This window comes from Sceloporus occidentalis, unplaced genomic scaffold (assembly GCF_023333645.1).
Source record: "Sceloporus occidentalis isolate IW3139 unplaced genomic scaffold, rSceOcc1.0.p SCAF_209, whole genome shotgun sequence".
NCBI lineage: Eukaryota > Metazoa > Chordata > Lepidosauria > Squamata > Phrynosomatidae > Sceloporus > Sceloporus occidentalis.
The window spans coordinates 372,757-388,831 of NW_028317189.1; the positions used below are offsets into that span (position 1 = coordinate 372,757).

Consider the following 16,075-nt stretch of genomic DNA (forward strand, 5'->3'; position numbering starts at 1 on the left):
TGGGCAGCAGGCCACAAGGGCCAATGAGGGAGATCAGAGAGCTGGGCCTCCTGCTTGCCCGGGCCCCAAAACCCCTACTCCCATAGCAATTAACCATTCACCAACATCAATGGCACATAACTAGTCCTCCAACCATTGATTACACATAGTGTGCGCACACACACGCACCGACACACACAGTGCATACACACACATACACGCACCGACACACACAGTGCATACACACACATACACGCACCGACACACACAGTGCATACACACACATACACGCACCGACACACACAGTGCATACACACACCGACACACACAGTGCATACACACACATACACGCACCGACACACACAGTGCATACACACACATACACGCACCGACACACACAGTGCATACACACACATACACGCACCGACACACACAGTGCATACACACAGCCCTATCTCCCCAGAGACTGACCCATCGCTATGCAAATACAGACACAATAGCGGAGAGACCTTCATTGACTCAGCATGGCCTCCTGTTATCTCCCCCAGCAGGAGAGTTTCGCTGTAGTTCAGCCTTTTTCCAGATATTATCTGGCCAAGTAAAAGTAGTTAAAATAAAAACAAACATGCAAACAAAAGACAGACTGATCCCGATAAATCCCCTGAAAGTGAGCCGTTAAAGGTGCTGTTCCACTTAACCATTAATAGCAAATAATCAAAAGTAAGCAGATTTTTGGTTCCTATAGCAACAACCCATGAGTGGCTACTTTTGTTTCACAGGAATAAAAAAAAAAAAAAGATTTGATTAAAGAAGTATTTTTGGAGAGGTTTCAGAAGACTATGTGTATGTTTTGATATGTTTTTTTCCTGTAGCTTCCATCAGGCAACCCGTGGGGTGCAGATGCCCAGATCGAGACAATCTATCGCCTGACCGATGTTCTCTCGTTCCGGGTGCCGCTGGTCGGCGGAGGCAGAGACCTCCAGCATCCGCTAGGGATCGCTGCGTTCCATCCGCGGAGCAGCGAGCCCCTGGGTAACACGCCATCATTGTGTGCTCCCCCGCTAGATCACCAGGGAACAAGTAAGCAAGTCTGGGGGGGCACAGAAAAGGAGGAGAAATATTGGCATAAAGCATAGAAATCAAACATTTTTGTGGGTGTTTCTACATTTTAGAGTGGGGGGGACACAAATATAGGATATGCCCCAGGTGCCAAATACTCTAGGGGTCACCCCTGCTTGCTCCCAATCCCTAGAAGGGTCTCACTAAAAATAAGCTGCCCGACGCAGGAGACGCACGTTAGGCGACCGAGACAAGGATATAAAAAAATATTAGTTTCATTTTTTTAAAAACCCTTACAGGGTGTTGGGAGTTACAGCCCTCATTAAATTAACGCCTGGAGATATTTCAAAACTTGTTTAATGGGTTTTCTCATATGACATGTAGATAAAGTACTGGAAATTTCCAGCCGTGCACAGCATATACCTGCCTTAAGCATATTTCCATTTTTAAAGGTATAATAAAGAAGACAGATATACTGTATATACCCCGAGGCAACGCAAGCTTACAGACAGCATCACTTCGGCCCCTGAAACCAGCTATGGCGATAATTACGGGGTCATTTTTTTTTTTTTTTTTGCTATTCCACTTCGGACAGCGAGGACGTCACCCTTTAGCAAAAAAAAAAAATATGTACATGGGGAATTTTTTTTTTTTAAATCTATGATTACTAATAATTATGTTATGGGTAATTTTTTATGATTTTAAAAGAGGGTCCTACTTCTGAACAAAATGATGTACAAATTGCGCTGGTTCATCAAATATGGAAAAAAAAGGAAATCAACAAACTTATGGTCAAAATGACGAAGTATTTTGGTCCTTAGGTTATAAGAAAAAACCCGTTTAAAGGGGTTAAAGATACAGTTAATTGATTCACCTGCATTCAAGAAGGGATATCAACCATGCTTTTTGGGGGTCATAATCATGAACACAGCAGGGTGAGGAAAGAATAGGCAGGAGTCAGCTACAGACTGTGTGACCTGAGAATCTGCACCTTTACCCTGAGACTGGGGCAAGAGTTCCCAGGTACGCCTTAAAGGTATCTAATCTGCGTGAAGTCCTTTGAACTGTTAATTTCACACGTGAAACTTTAAAGAGATGTCCACTCAGGAGGTAGGAACTGCCAAAGACAATGTATCACCATACGCGTGGAAAAAGGCCCTTAAAATGTAAATTTTTCTTTGGATCGGTGTATGCTGGTCTCGCCAACACGCCTTTGAATTCTACAAAATTAGCCTGTGGTTATAATCGCTTATTTCAAATGGAATTGCCCAATTGTCTGGCCTGGAGACAGCCCGTGAACACCACAGTTAATACTTTGGAGAAGTTTGAATGAATCGCTCTTCATGGTTTGCAATATAAGATCTGGACTTCAAGAGGAAACACGATGGGGTTTATTCACACGAGAGGGAGTTTGAAGGAGAGCCACGGTTTCAGCAGGTTCTGCATCATGTATCGCTGAACAGGCGACAGAACTTCTAACTACGGTAAATGTTCTACAACCTCATATACTTTATAAGCCTCCTTTGGTGTGCTTTCATAGATAACTATTAATGTGTCCCAACATGACCAGAAAGAGCACTTTAGTTCCAATTGTAATGGTTATGATGCGGGTAGCAGTGGGGCGTTGCAGATCATTTTTTAGCCGACCTGTACTTATTGATCGTCATTTAGAACAAGAACAAAGCCTTATTGAACAAACGTAAAGGTATATATTCAGTACAGCACAAGCCTCCCTCCCACTAAGCCAAACGTTTCCACATCAGACTTCCACTTAATGTATACGTGTCAACCACAAAAGTGGGACGGACGCAACGCCCTGCAGGCTATTAACACTTAGTAGCAAAATTCAGCATTAGAAACACAGAGTGTCCAGCCTCTTCCAGAAATAATTCACGCCGAACACGAAGTTCTACGGAACTGCACTTCATCGTATAATAGCTCCGTAGCCTCTTGTTTTTTGTTACCGCACTTGGCAGCAAGTTCCCCAATCCTACGCGAGGCCCTGTCCTCTTCATGGCGTTTAACACTGCAGCAGGAAGTAGAATAATAATAGAATTTCACTAATTTCCAGGTTCTGATAAGTCTTGGTTCTTCTGTTCTAGCCATGTTCAAAACACATGGATTATATGACGAGGACCCCCGTCTTCAGTAGTGGTTAAAGTATAGTTGTTCCATATTATTGTGGCTTCCCTGCTTCCAGTCTCGCTCAGCAATCTATGGTTGCTACTCTGCTGCCACCTGCTGGGAATGTGATGAACTGCGGCCATCCATCGCTGGAAGGGTTCAGATGAGTTTCACAGCTCCGGAAGCCACGAGCGGAGCGATCGTACGATAACGTATGAGGTGCTGAGACCCAACCTCCATCTCTACAGCATACTCACTAAAAGAGACAGAGAGTTGGCTTTTAAGGGGGTTGGTGGGGACACAGCAAACACAAATGATAGGAAAATTATAGAACTGTCGTTTTTACAGGTTTTTTTTAAAAATATTTTTTAAAATGCTGGAAGTTCAGGTCTGGGGCAGAATGGTGACCCAGCCACCTTTAATCTCAATGATTTTCTGTCTTGAATTTCTCCTCCTCATCCTTACAAAGGCTGCCTGAACCAATCAACATCCCAAAAACAGGGGGAGGTAAAGATCAGAAAAAGTACCTTTGCTCGTCGGACTCTGGCTCCACCAGGATGTTCTCCTGATGTTCCTTCACTCGTAGGAATACAAACGAGTCTAAGTTTGGCTTAGGGACTGTAAAAAAAATAAAATGGCAATAAACAGGTTTTTTTCATTTACACCCCCCCCCCCCGCCCGCCCAATACTTTCCAGACCAGCTACTTACCACATTTGAGAAGATCGATGGTCTGTAGGTTCGGTGGCATATGTCTGAGAGCCACGCTCTTCAATGCATTTTCTGTGTTTGCAATATATCTGCAGAGAAGGTGGATGTCACACTGGGGTGGTAGGAATACGAGTTGCATCTATAGGTTATTCCTAACTCAGTCAATCACAATATTAGGACGTGAGGACCTCAGCACACTGATCATTGTCGGTTTACTGGGCCAGTCTATTTTCTACTGTGTATGATGGCCTATTGAAGGGGCATTTAAAGTCTTTGAACAAGCGGGATAGATTGAGATTATTATTTTCAGATAATATGGTGTTTCCAGGCAGCTGCATATTAGCCTTATCTACTAGACAAAGACCCCGGCTCCTTATTGCCCCGTCTGTAGTGAACAGACTGGCTCATCACCCAACCGGATACTAACGAAAGTCTATGGAGGAACAGATCCTTAATTAGCATTGCCATAAAGGATCAGCTCAGTGTGGTGTCTGAGCAGGAAACGTCACCCAAGATTTTGTGTGACCCACAACAATGGCGGCCGCCAGGTCTGCATACTCTTATTATTGGAACAAAAGGAGATAAAACCAGGTTTTCATTACTAACCTACTTTACTGTATACAGCACTGGGTTAGAAAAGTAACCCCCCCCACACAAAAATGTGTGTCCCACTAACCCCCCCCCCCAGACAGTCTTGTGTCCCATGCCGCCTCATCAACACAGAATGCATATTAAAGAACATTTGATGCTACCTGGTTTCTCACTTTCTGTCTCTACAAACAAATTTTCCACAAGGCAAATATCTGGGGCCTGAGAGAGAGGCAAATGCATAGGGTAGGATCCTGCAGAATATATTTCCATGCATTTGCAAAGGGGGCCACACAGCTACCATATGAATTAAAGTGTGTATGGATCGCCGTAGTGTCTCATTAAAGGGGAACTCTCACACCTTTAGCATGATTAAATCCAACATTACCTATAGGTTTTTACTTGAGACTTCATCTGGTTTCTAATCACTGTGAAAGGTTCAGATATGTAAGGTTTAAAAATAATGTACTCCCTACCATTGCCCGAGAGATCGGGCTGTTTAAAAATTGCTAGCTCCATATGGACTTCTCCGACGTGCTTGGTGTGAGCGCCGGGACACCATCACTGTTCCAAGGCCTGATTATAAGATCAGGCATTTTATTCTGGTAGGTGTAACTGCTGAATCTCACTTAAAAGGACTTAGGAGAGGAGTAGAAACCCAGAAAGGTCTATGCAGACACTACAAGGATTTCTGATCACCTCCTCTGCGGGTGAATCAGACGAGCAACGCAGGGTTATGGAGTGATCATTACAAAGGAGATCAGAGGGAGAAACCAAATTTCAATAATGTCACCATGACATCACTAGAGTCCAAAAGACAACAGAAATGTCCATGTTGCACAAGCTAACAAAAAGCAGAATAATAAATGGGGGAACAAATCTCTAAACAAGTGTGCCCCAATACCCATACAACTAGAAGGAGCAAAACAAACTCTTCATTATACCCATACCCAGAAGTATCTTCTATAGCCGTGACGCAGGTCCTATAACCTGCACATTGCGGTTTGTATTAAGTGGTAGGCAGAACCCTACTTACTCTTTGGCAAAAGCAAACTCTTCGGGTGATAGGCATGATGGCTCCCCCTCTCCTCGCGCCTTCTCTTTCTCCAAGACATGGGGGGAAAACTTCTCAATCTTTCGTAAACCAAGTCAAGGAATTAAATTACAAAAATCTAATTTAGTTAAAAAACAGTCCATGAATCAAAGGAATAAAATTTAAGAAACCAGTCCAACTAAAGATACACTCCCAACATCTCTCGAACTACACACTTGCATTTATATTGCAGTTTTGTACATTCTTTTTAGCAAAATAAATAAAATTGAATTTATCCTGGGGTTTGTAAATTCGTACACAGAGCTGTGCGCCTTTCACAAATTTTACCTTTGATTTCACAGATTAACAAAAGCGTTAACTGGTCTAGTGAAATAGCTGTTACGCCAGGAACTACCCCAAAGAGCAACGCAAGTCTACGCAGCTCGGCCATGCGGAAACCAACGCGCATGCACTGGAGCAAGAGGACAGCACATACCTTTAGAATGCGATTTCTCAGGTAGCTACTGAGCATGTATCGGATCCTCTCTATCTCCATGTGGTGGAAGCTGATCTTCAGGTCACCAGAATTAGCCCTTTGCAGATTCTGCTCCTGTGAACGCGCCAAGAATGAAGATGTTGAAATGCCGCTTGCACCGAGCTTCTGCCGGATAACTAGCAGGCTAATGAAGAGTTCGGGCCGTACTCCTTACCATGTGATTCAGCTGCTCCATCACACACTCCACAATCTCAGACTTACTCTCCAAGAGCTCCGGGGCAAACTTCTCATTAAGCCATGCCTGGGGGTCCAAAGGGAAAACAAAACGGGATTAATGCAGTTAATAATCCCCATAAACACAGTACAGCAACATAAAACAACACAACACTGTGCCTTTTATTAGTGGCCATAGCCAGAATACTCTTGATAATTTATAATGAAAAATGAAAAGGATGAATGATGTAATTTAGGTATTTGAATCCACATAGTTCCACAAAGGATTATTACTGACCAGCACTGGCGTAGTCTCCTAAACAAATAGGTCTGGCCACTCTATCTGAATAAAATGTTAGAGTTTACAATAATACCAGAGGTTACATCCATGCCTTAACTATGAAGATGGAAAAATAAATTTGAGAAAGGTAAATAACTGTAGGATCCATATGGATTCTAACTTGTCTACCGCCTGTAAATGTACACAAAAACTCATTCACTTGATGACTTTCCACAACACGCTCACATTCATGCTAACACATGTGTACTCGCTGGAGATTGCGCAACCAAACCACTCATCTACACTACACTTCACCCGCTCCTAGCCGGCCCTGGGGCTTCTGGCACCCCAAGTGTGTGAGAGTCTTCCATGCTGCATGGACTCGCTTGCTAACACTGAAGTGAACATGGTAGTGGCCCCCCTACCAACTCAACACCCAAAGCAATCATCTAGTCTGCCTAACTAGAGTACTGGAATGTTTCAATGTAACTTAAATAACTGAATAATTAATTGATTGATTAAAATATACATAAGCAAGCTCAAGAAAGACATGGTTGGATGAGTTTGGGGTGGAAGAACTCGACCGGGCCGCACAGAGGCCTGACCTCAACCCCATCCAACACCTTTGGGATGAACCGGAAAGGAGATTGCGAGCCAGACCATCTCATCCAACATCAGTGCCTGACCTAACAAATACTTGTTTTGCTGAATAGACAAAAAATCCCACAGAAACTCTCCAAAATCTTGTGAAGAGCCTTCCCAGAAGAGTGGAAGCCGTTATAACTGCAAAGGGGGAACCAACTTCATATTACTGTCTATGTATTCGAATGCCATGTCATCAAAGTCCCAGTTGGTGTTACGGTCAGGCGTCCATATAGTGTATGATTAATGAAATAGAAGAATCTTGCACTCCTAGAGCGTCTCCTCCACTCACCTCCTCCAGCTTGTTAATAAGCTCTGCAGGCGTCAGGACCTCCTCGCTCCCGGCATCCGACTCGTGATCCGACAGACCCAACGCGTCCTCCATCACGGACACAGCGCAACGTCACCCGAACTTTACTCCGCCATCTGAGGGACTGACAACCAACGCAGGAATATTAAACGGTATCAATATATAAATCAATGATATCCGTTATACACCATTATCATTATTCATTTTCCTCAAACAAATGGAATATCATTCATTAAATAGAAATGACGTGTATTTTAATCATTTGGCCTGAAAGGGGGTTGTTTATTTTATTAAAAGTTTATGAATTATTCCAGACACCAAATCAAAAAGATCTTGTCGGTGTGATATACGGATGAGAATGTATGGCGATGGCCAGATTTTAGAGCCAAGTGCAGATAGGGGACAGCTGCACAAATGTGTAAGTTAAGAGCCCAGGGGACAAACTTAGAAGCCAACTTGATGTTTATGGGAGCCAGGTAAGGGTAAGACAGGGGTAACTTTGCACAGGCAGGGGGCAGCAGTGAATGGCTCCAGGGATATTCTCAGTCTTGGATCATTAGGACTGTCAGTACCCTAGGGGCTCTCTGTTGGGGTGCAAAACCCTGGAATATAGTCCTAACATTTTAACCCATACAATAAATAATAATACGTATACTGCCCTGACTAACACAGATGTGTAATTCAGTACTATATTACAAAATACCACAAAAGCGCTCACCTATCCAGCTTTTCCTCTCTCCCGCCAAATATCTGCCGCTCCACGTAGCGCCTCTTGTTAGAGATGTAATCAATAGAGCCAACACGCAGCACTAATACTAAAGCGCCAAGGTGGTCATTTTCTTGGAGCTCAAAGCGGCGTTGGAAACCAGAAACATGGCCGTATCAACGGAGACTGGTGTAATGCCGCATTTCTCGCTTGTATGGAACTCTTTGCAGTCAAAACACGCTTTACTGCCCCGCCCCATGTGATGAATATTTATAAGGGAGAGGAGTCTATCATAAAAAATAGTCAGTAACTTTTTTTCTCGTGGACTTCTCTGTCAGAGTTTTAAACTACAGAGTCTACGCACATTTATACTTTGCGTCGCCAGTGCGACGGGTTTATAATCTCTGGCCAGCGCCCCACAATAAAACGAACGTTAGGCTGCTGCCTGGGACTTTCCCTTAGCGGTTCTTCAGTCACAATTAATGACTGGGTTTAATCTGGCTGTTTTTTCTTTTCTCTGGTGCTTAGTGCGCGGTGGGCGCTCCATAATCCAGTCGCTAAACTCTATGGTTGTTCTGACAGACGGGTAGCAGAACGGACCAATCCGCGAGCTGCCTGTCTACAAGCAGGATTGTTGCAGTGTTGGGGTTTTCGTGTTTATGAGAATCGCTTTCACTTCCGATTTGCTGCTGACGTCGCAGTGTAACCTCGAAACGCCGGTTGTTCTTCCTTCATTTCTCTTATGCTTGCTAATGACAGTAACGCGATTATACTCCGTACTCTGTTTATGTCATATAACTTGCTGGGTTCCACAACTCTCCATCAACACTGCATGCGTACCCATCAAGAACTCCCATGATTCGCAGCCAGCTGCTAGCAGAGCCTTTGATCATTGTGGGAGTGCAATAAAACACCCCCCAGCCAGAGAATTACCCGAGGGTCACCCAAGCCCTAAAATATGCATTATATTCCCTAAATAATTCCCTATTTATCCATTTTGTTTAACATTGATCCTTTAATATCATTGATGACCCTCTTCTCTCTCTCTCTCTCTGCCTTGTTTTCAGGTCCCCCCCTCTGCGGCTGATTATGACCCCCGTTGAGCCGTTCCCCCCCAGACTGGGACGATGACGAGCGAATGTCATTCCTTTTCTCTGCGTTCAAACAATCGAGGGACGTAAATACCTCCGATTGGGACGGAAAAATGGGCTTTTGGGTCCCCCTGATCCTTCAACATGCCCGATCCAAGGGGCTATTCAGCGTCACGCTGCGAGATCTACAAGTGGAATTCACGCGCAAGGGGAGCGTCCCGCTGGGGCTGGGGACAGTCATCCAGGAGATGATCAGGTGCACACATTACATGGGGGAGATGTTTCACCTGGTCGTTTATTAATTGGGGGTTCAGGCAATCTTCTCAACTGATGATGACGGCTCTCTTTTGAAATTAAATCTGTTAATTCAATTAGTGTCTTGCGTCACACTAGATATATTGGCGTTGTACGGTTAAAATATGTTACGCACACTTACTGTTGGGAAATCTGTGGGCAATTTGGCCGCCTTTCTTCACAGCTCATATTTTCCATTCCTATAATTTTCTATCTCCTCTGAACCTTTCTATTTCCAGTATTTCCTTTTTTTGTACCAAAACTGCACTGCAGATTCTAAATGTGGTCTTACCAACAACTTACAAAGAGGCAAAATGACGTTCTGATCTCTTAAACCTATTCCCCTTGTAATACATGCCAGGGTCTTGCTTGCTTTACAGCAGCTGTCTGGTATTGTGCACAGCTGCACAGCCCCCCCCCCCCCGAACCCCCAACCTTTCCCATAGACACAACCATTGAGAATATGATTTTGGTTTTCTTACCCAAGTGCATGACTTTACATTTATCTATATTAAAGCGCTTTTGCCATTTAATTGTCCAGTCTCTCGTGTTGTCTAAATCCCTTTGCAGAGAAATGACATCCTGCTTAGACTCAATTACTAGACATAACCTTGCCGAAATTGGGCCATAACATTCAGTACCTTCTTCCAAGTCATCAATCAATAAATAAAGCCAAGAAATGACCCAAGGATAGAACCCTGAGGCGCTCCACTTAAGACATTTTTTCCGGTTGGAAACCATTTACGACCAGTCACTCTGTCTACAACATACCAGATGCGTTACCCGTCCAACCATTCGGTTGCTGCAATCGGAGCCAGGGATTACCCTGTCTGTTAATAATAGAGTCCCCTACCACCACAACCTGCCTGGGCTTCTCTTCCTTCTGGATCCCCTCTAGACTAGACGAGCTGTTATCCTGGCTGTTATGGAGAACACTTTTCTCCAGCAATCCTACTTTCGGTGGAGATCCTGTATGGGAATTCCATAGGTTGTCTAAAGTAGTTGGAGTGCCCATGCCCATGTTATTATTAGGCTAAAATACATTCACTGTAAGTGTTCCTTTAATAGTGATACTGTCCTCCTTCTGTTCATGTGACAGACAGGGGTCTCTCCAGAGGGAGTCACATTTTGTGTCTGGTGTCTCCAGTGGATGGTTGGTGTGGGGCATGCAGCAGCTGGTCATCAGACCTCTTCGATGGACGGTGGGCGCAGTGCTAGGTCTTCGGATTTCACCTGATGAGCCCCTGGTGGTTCCTGAAGTTATAAAGGTAAGTGGAGATTCCTGTCCATACTAATTAATATGCTATACATATATATGCTGTTGATCTTTATTACAAGAATATATAAACATCCTGTCCATAAAACACATCATACAAAACAAATCTGAAACGCTCAATCAAGAGCGGACGGCCTGTCGTACAGTGTGTCCCCGCTTCAGAGAATCTAAAACGGTGACGCACCGTTTAAGCATATTGTCCTTAAAGCTGAAAGAGTTTGGGTCCAACTCCTGAAGTTACTTAAGAGTGTTTCTTAGTCCTTGCTACCTTCCTCATCCATGATCTGGCACTTCTTGCCACTGATTGGATGCTTAAGCTGTCAGTCACTGGCAGTAAAGTATCTCTTGTCACTGATTGACTGCTTAATTAGGCCAATCAGTGGCAGCAAAACGCTCTCATTCATAAGCACTTGGGTCTAAGCAGACTCAGCGCCGGAGTTGACTGGAGGCTTGTGAATTGAGCCAAATGTACCCCATACGGGGCATTTATCTGGGGAGGGGGCAAGTTCCTTTAGGGGGAATTCCTGCCGTGTACATACCTTTCTAGGCACAAGATTAACTAAGTGGGATTTATTTTTAAGCAACAATTCCGTTCCAAAAGGTCCCTTTCTTTCTCTTCTCCATCCGGGCTGAGTAGGAACTAAACCTTGCCAGTTTACCTTTGTGCTCCGTCTTATAAGTGAGTCACCTGTCGCAATAAATGGGGGGCTTACCTCGTGCCGTTGTACGAATGAGATCAATTACCTGCTTCTCATTGCTTAACATATTTGCATGCAGGCAGAACAGCTCCCTGCACTAGGCCTGCATGGAATACATCATTATAATTCAGGTTTCTCCATTCTGTAAAATTAGAGCATAATGCTGATGGTATGCACTGTACTCTGTGTTGTCCCCCACCCTGCAGGACGGGGCAGACATGGTGCTGAAGAAGTATCAGTCCTCCTCTCTAAGCTCCATGGCCGTGCTGTCTGGAGAGGATGTGCGCTCCCTCTGTGCTGACGTTTGCCCGAGTCCCTCTGCTCTGAACCTTGTTCTGCTGCAGCTTCAAAGGGACAAGAAGATCTGCGTGATGGAGAAAGGTGGGGAGAAGGTGAGTCTGTTGGGCAACATTCTTAGGAAAACTTTTAATGAACTAACGCTTCCATAATGCCCCGCCATCATTCCTCCTATAGCTCCTTCTTTTGATGCATCTCCTATAAAAGCCCGGTGGGCGTGCACGTTGAGATTAATCAATTATTTGAATAGAACATACAGTCTGTTTTTATTCATGTTCCATCGGCTCTCTTGAAATCACTTTAATTAGGTGCTAAGATAATAATAATAAATATGTATCAGCTGAGATGACATATTATTTTTATTATTATTATTATATATTTTAAGAACATTAGAAACACAAAGTCCCTGCCAGCCCCGGTTCTAACAGCAGCTACCCTGCTTTCCACACAGCTGGTGAAGTTTGTGCAGGCCGGCATGGGTCACGTGACTGCCATTAACCAATCAGATGTGGGCATCTACGAGCTGCGGAAAAGCGAGAAACTGCTGTCCGAGAGATTACAGAGCGCGTGCAGAGAGTCAGACCGGTGAGTGTGAGAACCGGGACCGGAACGCCAATTGTCTTCAGGGGGTGGCTGCTGCAGTAAGCCGGCAGTGACCAAAAATGACGGCGTGCCACTTTGTATAGGATAAAGTTCATTGTACTAGCCAATGTATAGCTCAAAAGTTAACATTTTATTTCATTTTGTATGCTGCTATATCTGTATACTGACAGCATCAAGATAAAAAAATGTGTGTATATATGTGTAAATGTAGGTGTGTGTGTGTGGATATATATATATATATATATATATATATATAATGTTACTTATTAACAAGGACCTCTTAACCTCATTGCATTCCACGGGACTGACTTACCAGTGCGGCTATACCATGTTTGCTCGATTATAGGCCGCACCCTGGTATTTTTTCTTTTAAAGAAAAAAATACACATGAGTGGAATGGTAAAACAGTATTTTACCTAATACACAGGAATAGGAATGCATTTTAAAGTTTGTGGTATCTATTATACAGCTGGTCAGCATATGTTATATACAGACAGACATTTGGAAAACCAATTGCCATTTTAAGCCCCCCCCCCCCCCCAATTCATAATGCTTATTGAAATGCCCCTCTGCCACCCCAGATATGCTTTATACCCCAGATATGTCACTCTACCCGCAGATATGATTTATACCCCAGATATGTCACTCTACCCCCAGATATGATTTATACCCCAGATACGTCACTCTACCCCAGATATGTCACTCTACCCCCCAGATATGCCTTATGCCCCCCCCTGCCCCCCCAGGCTTACCGATGCATCCCTAGACTTGCCGCCTGTGCTTCAGACCCCCTGGAGTCTAGTGGGGGCAGCCGGTGGACATTTGCGCGATGCGCGTAGACAACCTTCGCTCTCTCTCCTCACAGCAGAGCCGGTCACTCACACGTTCACTGATGACATTGGTCTTTTTGTGACACATTGTAACACCTATCCCTCCTTTTTGCAGACTGAAGGAAGAAGCATTGAGCAGCAAACATGCAGGAAACAAGCAGCAGGTGAGATGCTCAAACATCATTATTCCGCCCCTTATCCATGCTTCACATGTTTTTTTTGTTATATATATATATCACGTGATATATGGCCAAGGATGTGCCTTTTGCTTTCTGGTGGTGTGTTTAGAGGCATGGTTGGGAGGGGGGTATGCAAATGAGTCCTTGTGATTTATAGATATATATGTAGTAAGGCACTTTATTTACACAGTTTGAAGGAGAGAGGGCTGTGGAGTGTTATAAGTGTGTGCACCTTTGTGGTCCCAATTGTTATGTTCTTGGTCACACTACTTGCCATAGTGATCTTTTTTGTCGATTTTATTGATTATGTGCATTAATGATCACAATGCTGTGTAGATGTTCCTCACATATCACTCCCGACCACCTTTCCTCGTTTCCTGATCCCAATGTAATTCCCAATCTTCACCTCCTCTAACAGGCTCTGCGATGTCTGCGGCGGCGGAAGTTAGCGGAAAAGCGAGCGACGGAGCTACAGAACAAACTGGACACCGTGCAGAACATTCTAGAGAGAATATCAATGGCTGAGACTGACCGCAAGGTAACCAGCATGTCACGTACACACCAGACAGCTTAGAAAAGGAAAGGTGATATCTTTATATATATATATAGATATCAAGTATCTGCTTGCTGACATCACAACGCAGGCAATAATGAAACGTCACTGGTCACGGAAACACTTAACAAAAATATTTTTTTTTTCCAGATATCCCAAGAGCTTATGTGACTTCTTTTTTTCCTATTTTTGTTGTAATAATTTTTTATTATTATTATTATTTACTTTTTTTTCTTTCTTAGAAATACGGTTTACAATGAAGGATTCCATTTCAAATGTTTAATGTGTGTACAGAGTGCTTGTGGGGTTCGTGGCTTTAAAAAAAAATAGGATATATCGCTTCTCGGCCTTTTGGCTAAGATCAAGTGTAGCATCTGTTCTTATCAGTTTAATATCTGATACGTCCCCTATCTGGGGACCATATATTAAATGGATTTTTAGAACGGGGAGATGGAAGAAGAGCTTGCTCTGTCCACTCCACGCATTGACCTGGTATTGCAGTACCTCCAGGACCGGTGCACAAAAAAAAAAATAAAAAAAAAAATAGGATATGACTGATTTGTCCCTCGCCCATAGGTCATCTCTGCATATGAGGTGGGGGTCTCTGCTCTGCGATTGGCCATGAAAGATGTCAGTCAAGAGAAAGCTGAAAGCTTAGTGGATCAGATTCAAGAGGTAATAATGGTGGCTGACTGAGCGTAAGATTGTTTGTGGACACGTCACGTGTTAGTATGATGTATGTCCGGGTCAGACCGTGGAATGGGCCACTTATACTGGTGCTTTGTGCTCTTACATTGTGAACGCGTTTCTCTTCTATATGCTTGAATGACTTGGAGCGTTTCATAATGTTACTCCGAGAACAAGACATAACTATGATCCTCTTCCTGCTTTAGTTCTGTGACCTGCAAGATGACATCAATCAGACTTTGTCTGGAGCAGTGATCGGTGATACTGGTACGTAGTCCGGTCCTGCTGACACTTCTTATCGTTCATAGTATTCTATGCTCACTTCCGTTATGCCTCATGTTCTACCACATATCCCCTTCTTATATGTCCTAATACTTCGTATAACCCCTTCCTCTATCCCCTCCTATTACTTCATGTAACCCCCTCCTATTGTTCCGTGTAAACTCTCTGTAAAACGGCACCTATTGCTCCAGCTACTCTTTATAAATTCTCTTATTACTCAGTTGGTCTCTCTCTTTATTGTAGATATTGACGTTGAGGACCTAGAGAGAGAGCTGGATGACATTCTCAAGCAAGAAGAAGTTTTAATCGATCTTCCAGATGTTCCAACTAATCCGATTACCCCTCAACAGCCCGTGACTGTTCAGGATGATGGAGGTATGACGGGAGCGTTTCATTAGCAGCTTGCGATACAATTTTGTAAATATATTTGTGCATCTTGTACACCATTTACCGATATGATTGATTGTAGACTGTATATTATGCAAACTAGGTAAAAATTATGCTTTCAGTGGCATTTCAGATTTTTCTTGTCCTGATCTCTGTATTTTTGGGGAGTTGTCTGCATTCAGCATCTCTACACTTAGATGAAAGCAGGAATGTGTGGTGTGCCTTGTATTACTCTCTCTTTCTCTCTTATATTAATGCTTAAGTTTCGCCCACAGATGTTTACCAAGAAGTATACAACGCAGTGCCGCCCCGAGCCCCAGCGACCATTCTGCAATGACACCTGCTGGATTCCCATTACCGCTGCTGGGAGTGTGCCTAGCGGACAATCCCCAGTGGTAATCATGTACTATGAAACTGCTGTACCACACCTTGTGGCGGATTGCTCAACCAAAGTATTTTCATGTAACCTGTATTTTCATGAAGAGAAAGGCATTTATACCTCTGCCAGAGTCTGTACAGTGTCTGTGTCATCTTATTAATCCAACCATAAAATAATATGATAAGAACCATTGCACTTGGTGTTTTTAAAACTTTTCACCAGAATCACATTTTGTGCATAACCCCAAATTTCAAATTTTCCTTGCATTAGCATTTATGTTTACAATAGCCTTCATTAAATGTATATGTATTTGTAATAAATGTGTGTTCAAACTTTGAATAAAGTTCTTAACTCTAACCTGCTAACGTTATTCGGTAGCA

General features: G+C 43.5%; 2 protein-coding genes and 1 non-coding gene across 3 annotated transcripts; 2 read left to right on the plus strand and 1 right to left on the minus strand.

The window, feature by feature from the left end:
• Positions 1-3,321: 3,321 nt before the first annotated feature.
• Positions 3,322-7,508, minus strand: LOC149277574 (DNA replication complex GINS protein SLD5). Its single transcript, XM_089502736.1, has 7 exons — positions 7,416-7,508; positions 6,203-6,289; positions 5,989-6,102; positions 5,496-5,593; positions 3,872-3,960; positions 3,690-3,780; positions 3,322-3,418 (listed from the first exon to the last, which is right to left on the minus strand). The coding sequence occupies exons 1-7, from the start codon at positions 7,506-7,508 to the stop codon at positions 3,322-3,324; spliced, it is 669 nt and encodes a 222-aa protein (XP_089358862.1).
• A 1,724-nt stretch (positions 7,509-9,232) lies between these two features.
• LOC149277575 (charged multivesicular body protein 7-like) lies at positions 9,233-15,653 on the plus strand (the record flags this gene model as incomplete). Its single annotated transcript, XM_089502718.1, has 10 exons — positions 9,233-9,486; positions 10,624-10,792; positions 11,705-11,890; positions 12,247-12,380; positions 13,344-13,392; positions 13,826-13,945; positions 14,537-14,635; positions 14,854-14,914; positions 15,173-15,304; positions 15,580-15,653. Coding segments are annotated over 10 exons (1,278 nt in total), but the record flags the coding sequence as incomplete, so codon positions are not given.
• Positions 14,296-14,486, plus strand: LOC149277576 (U2 spliceosomal RNA). The gene has a single exon (XR_016279051.1). It is a non-coding gene; the product is annotated as a U2 spliceosomal RNA (small nuclear RNA).
• Positions 15,654-16,075: the final 422 nt, after the last annotated feature.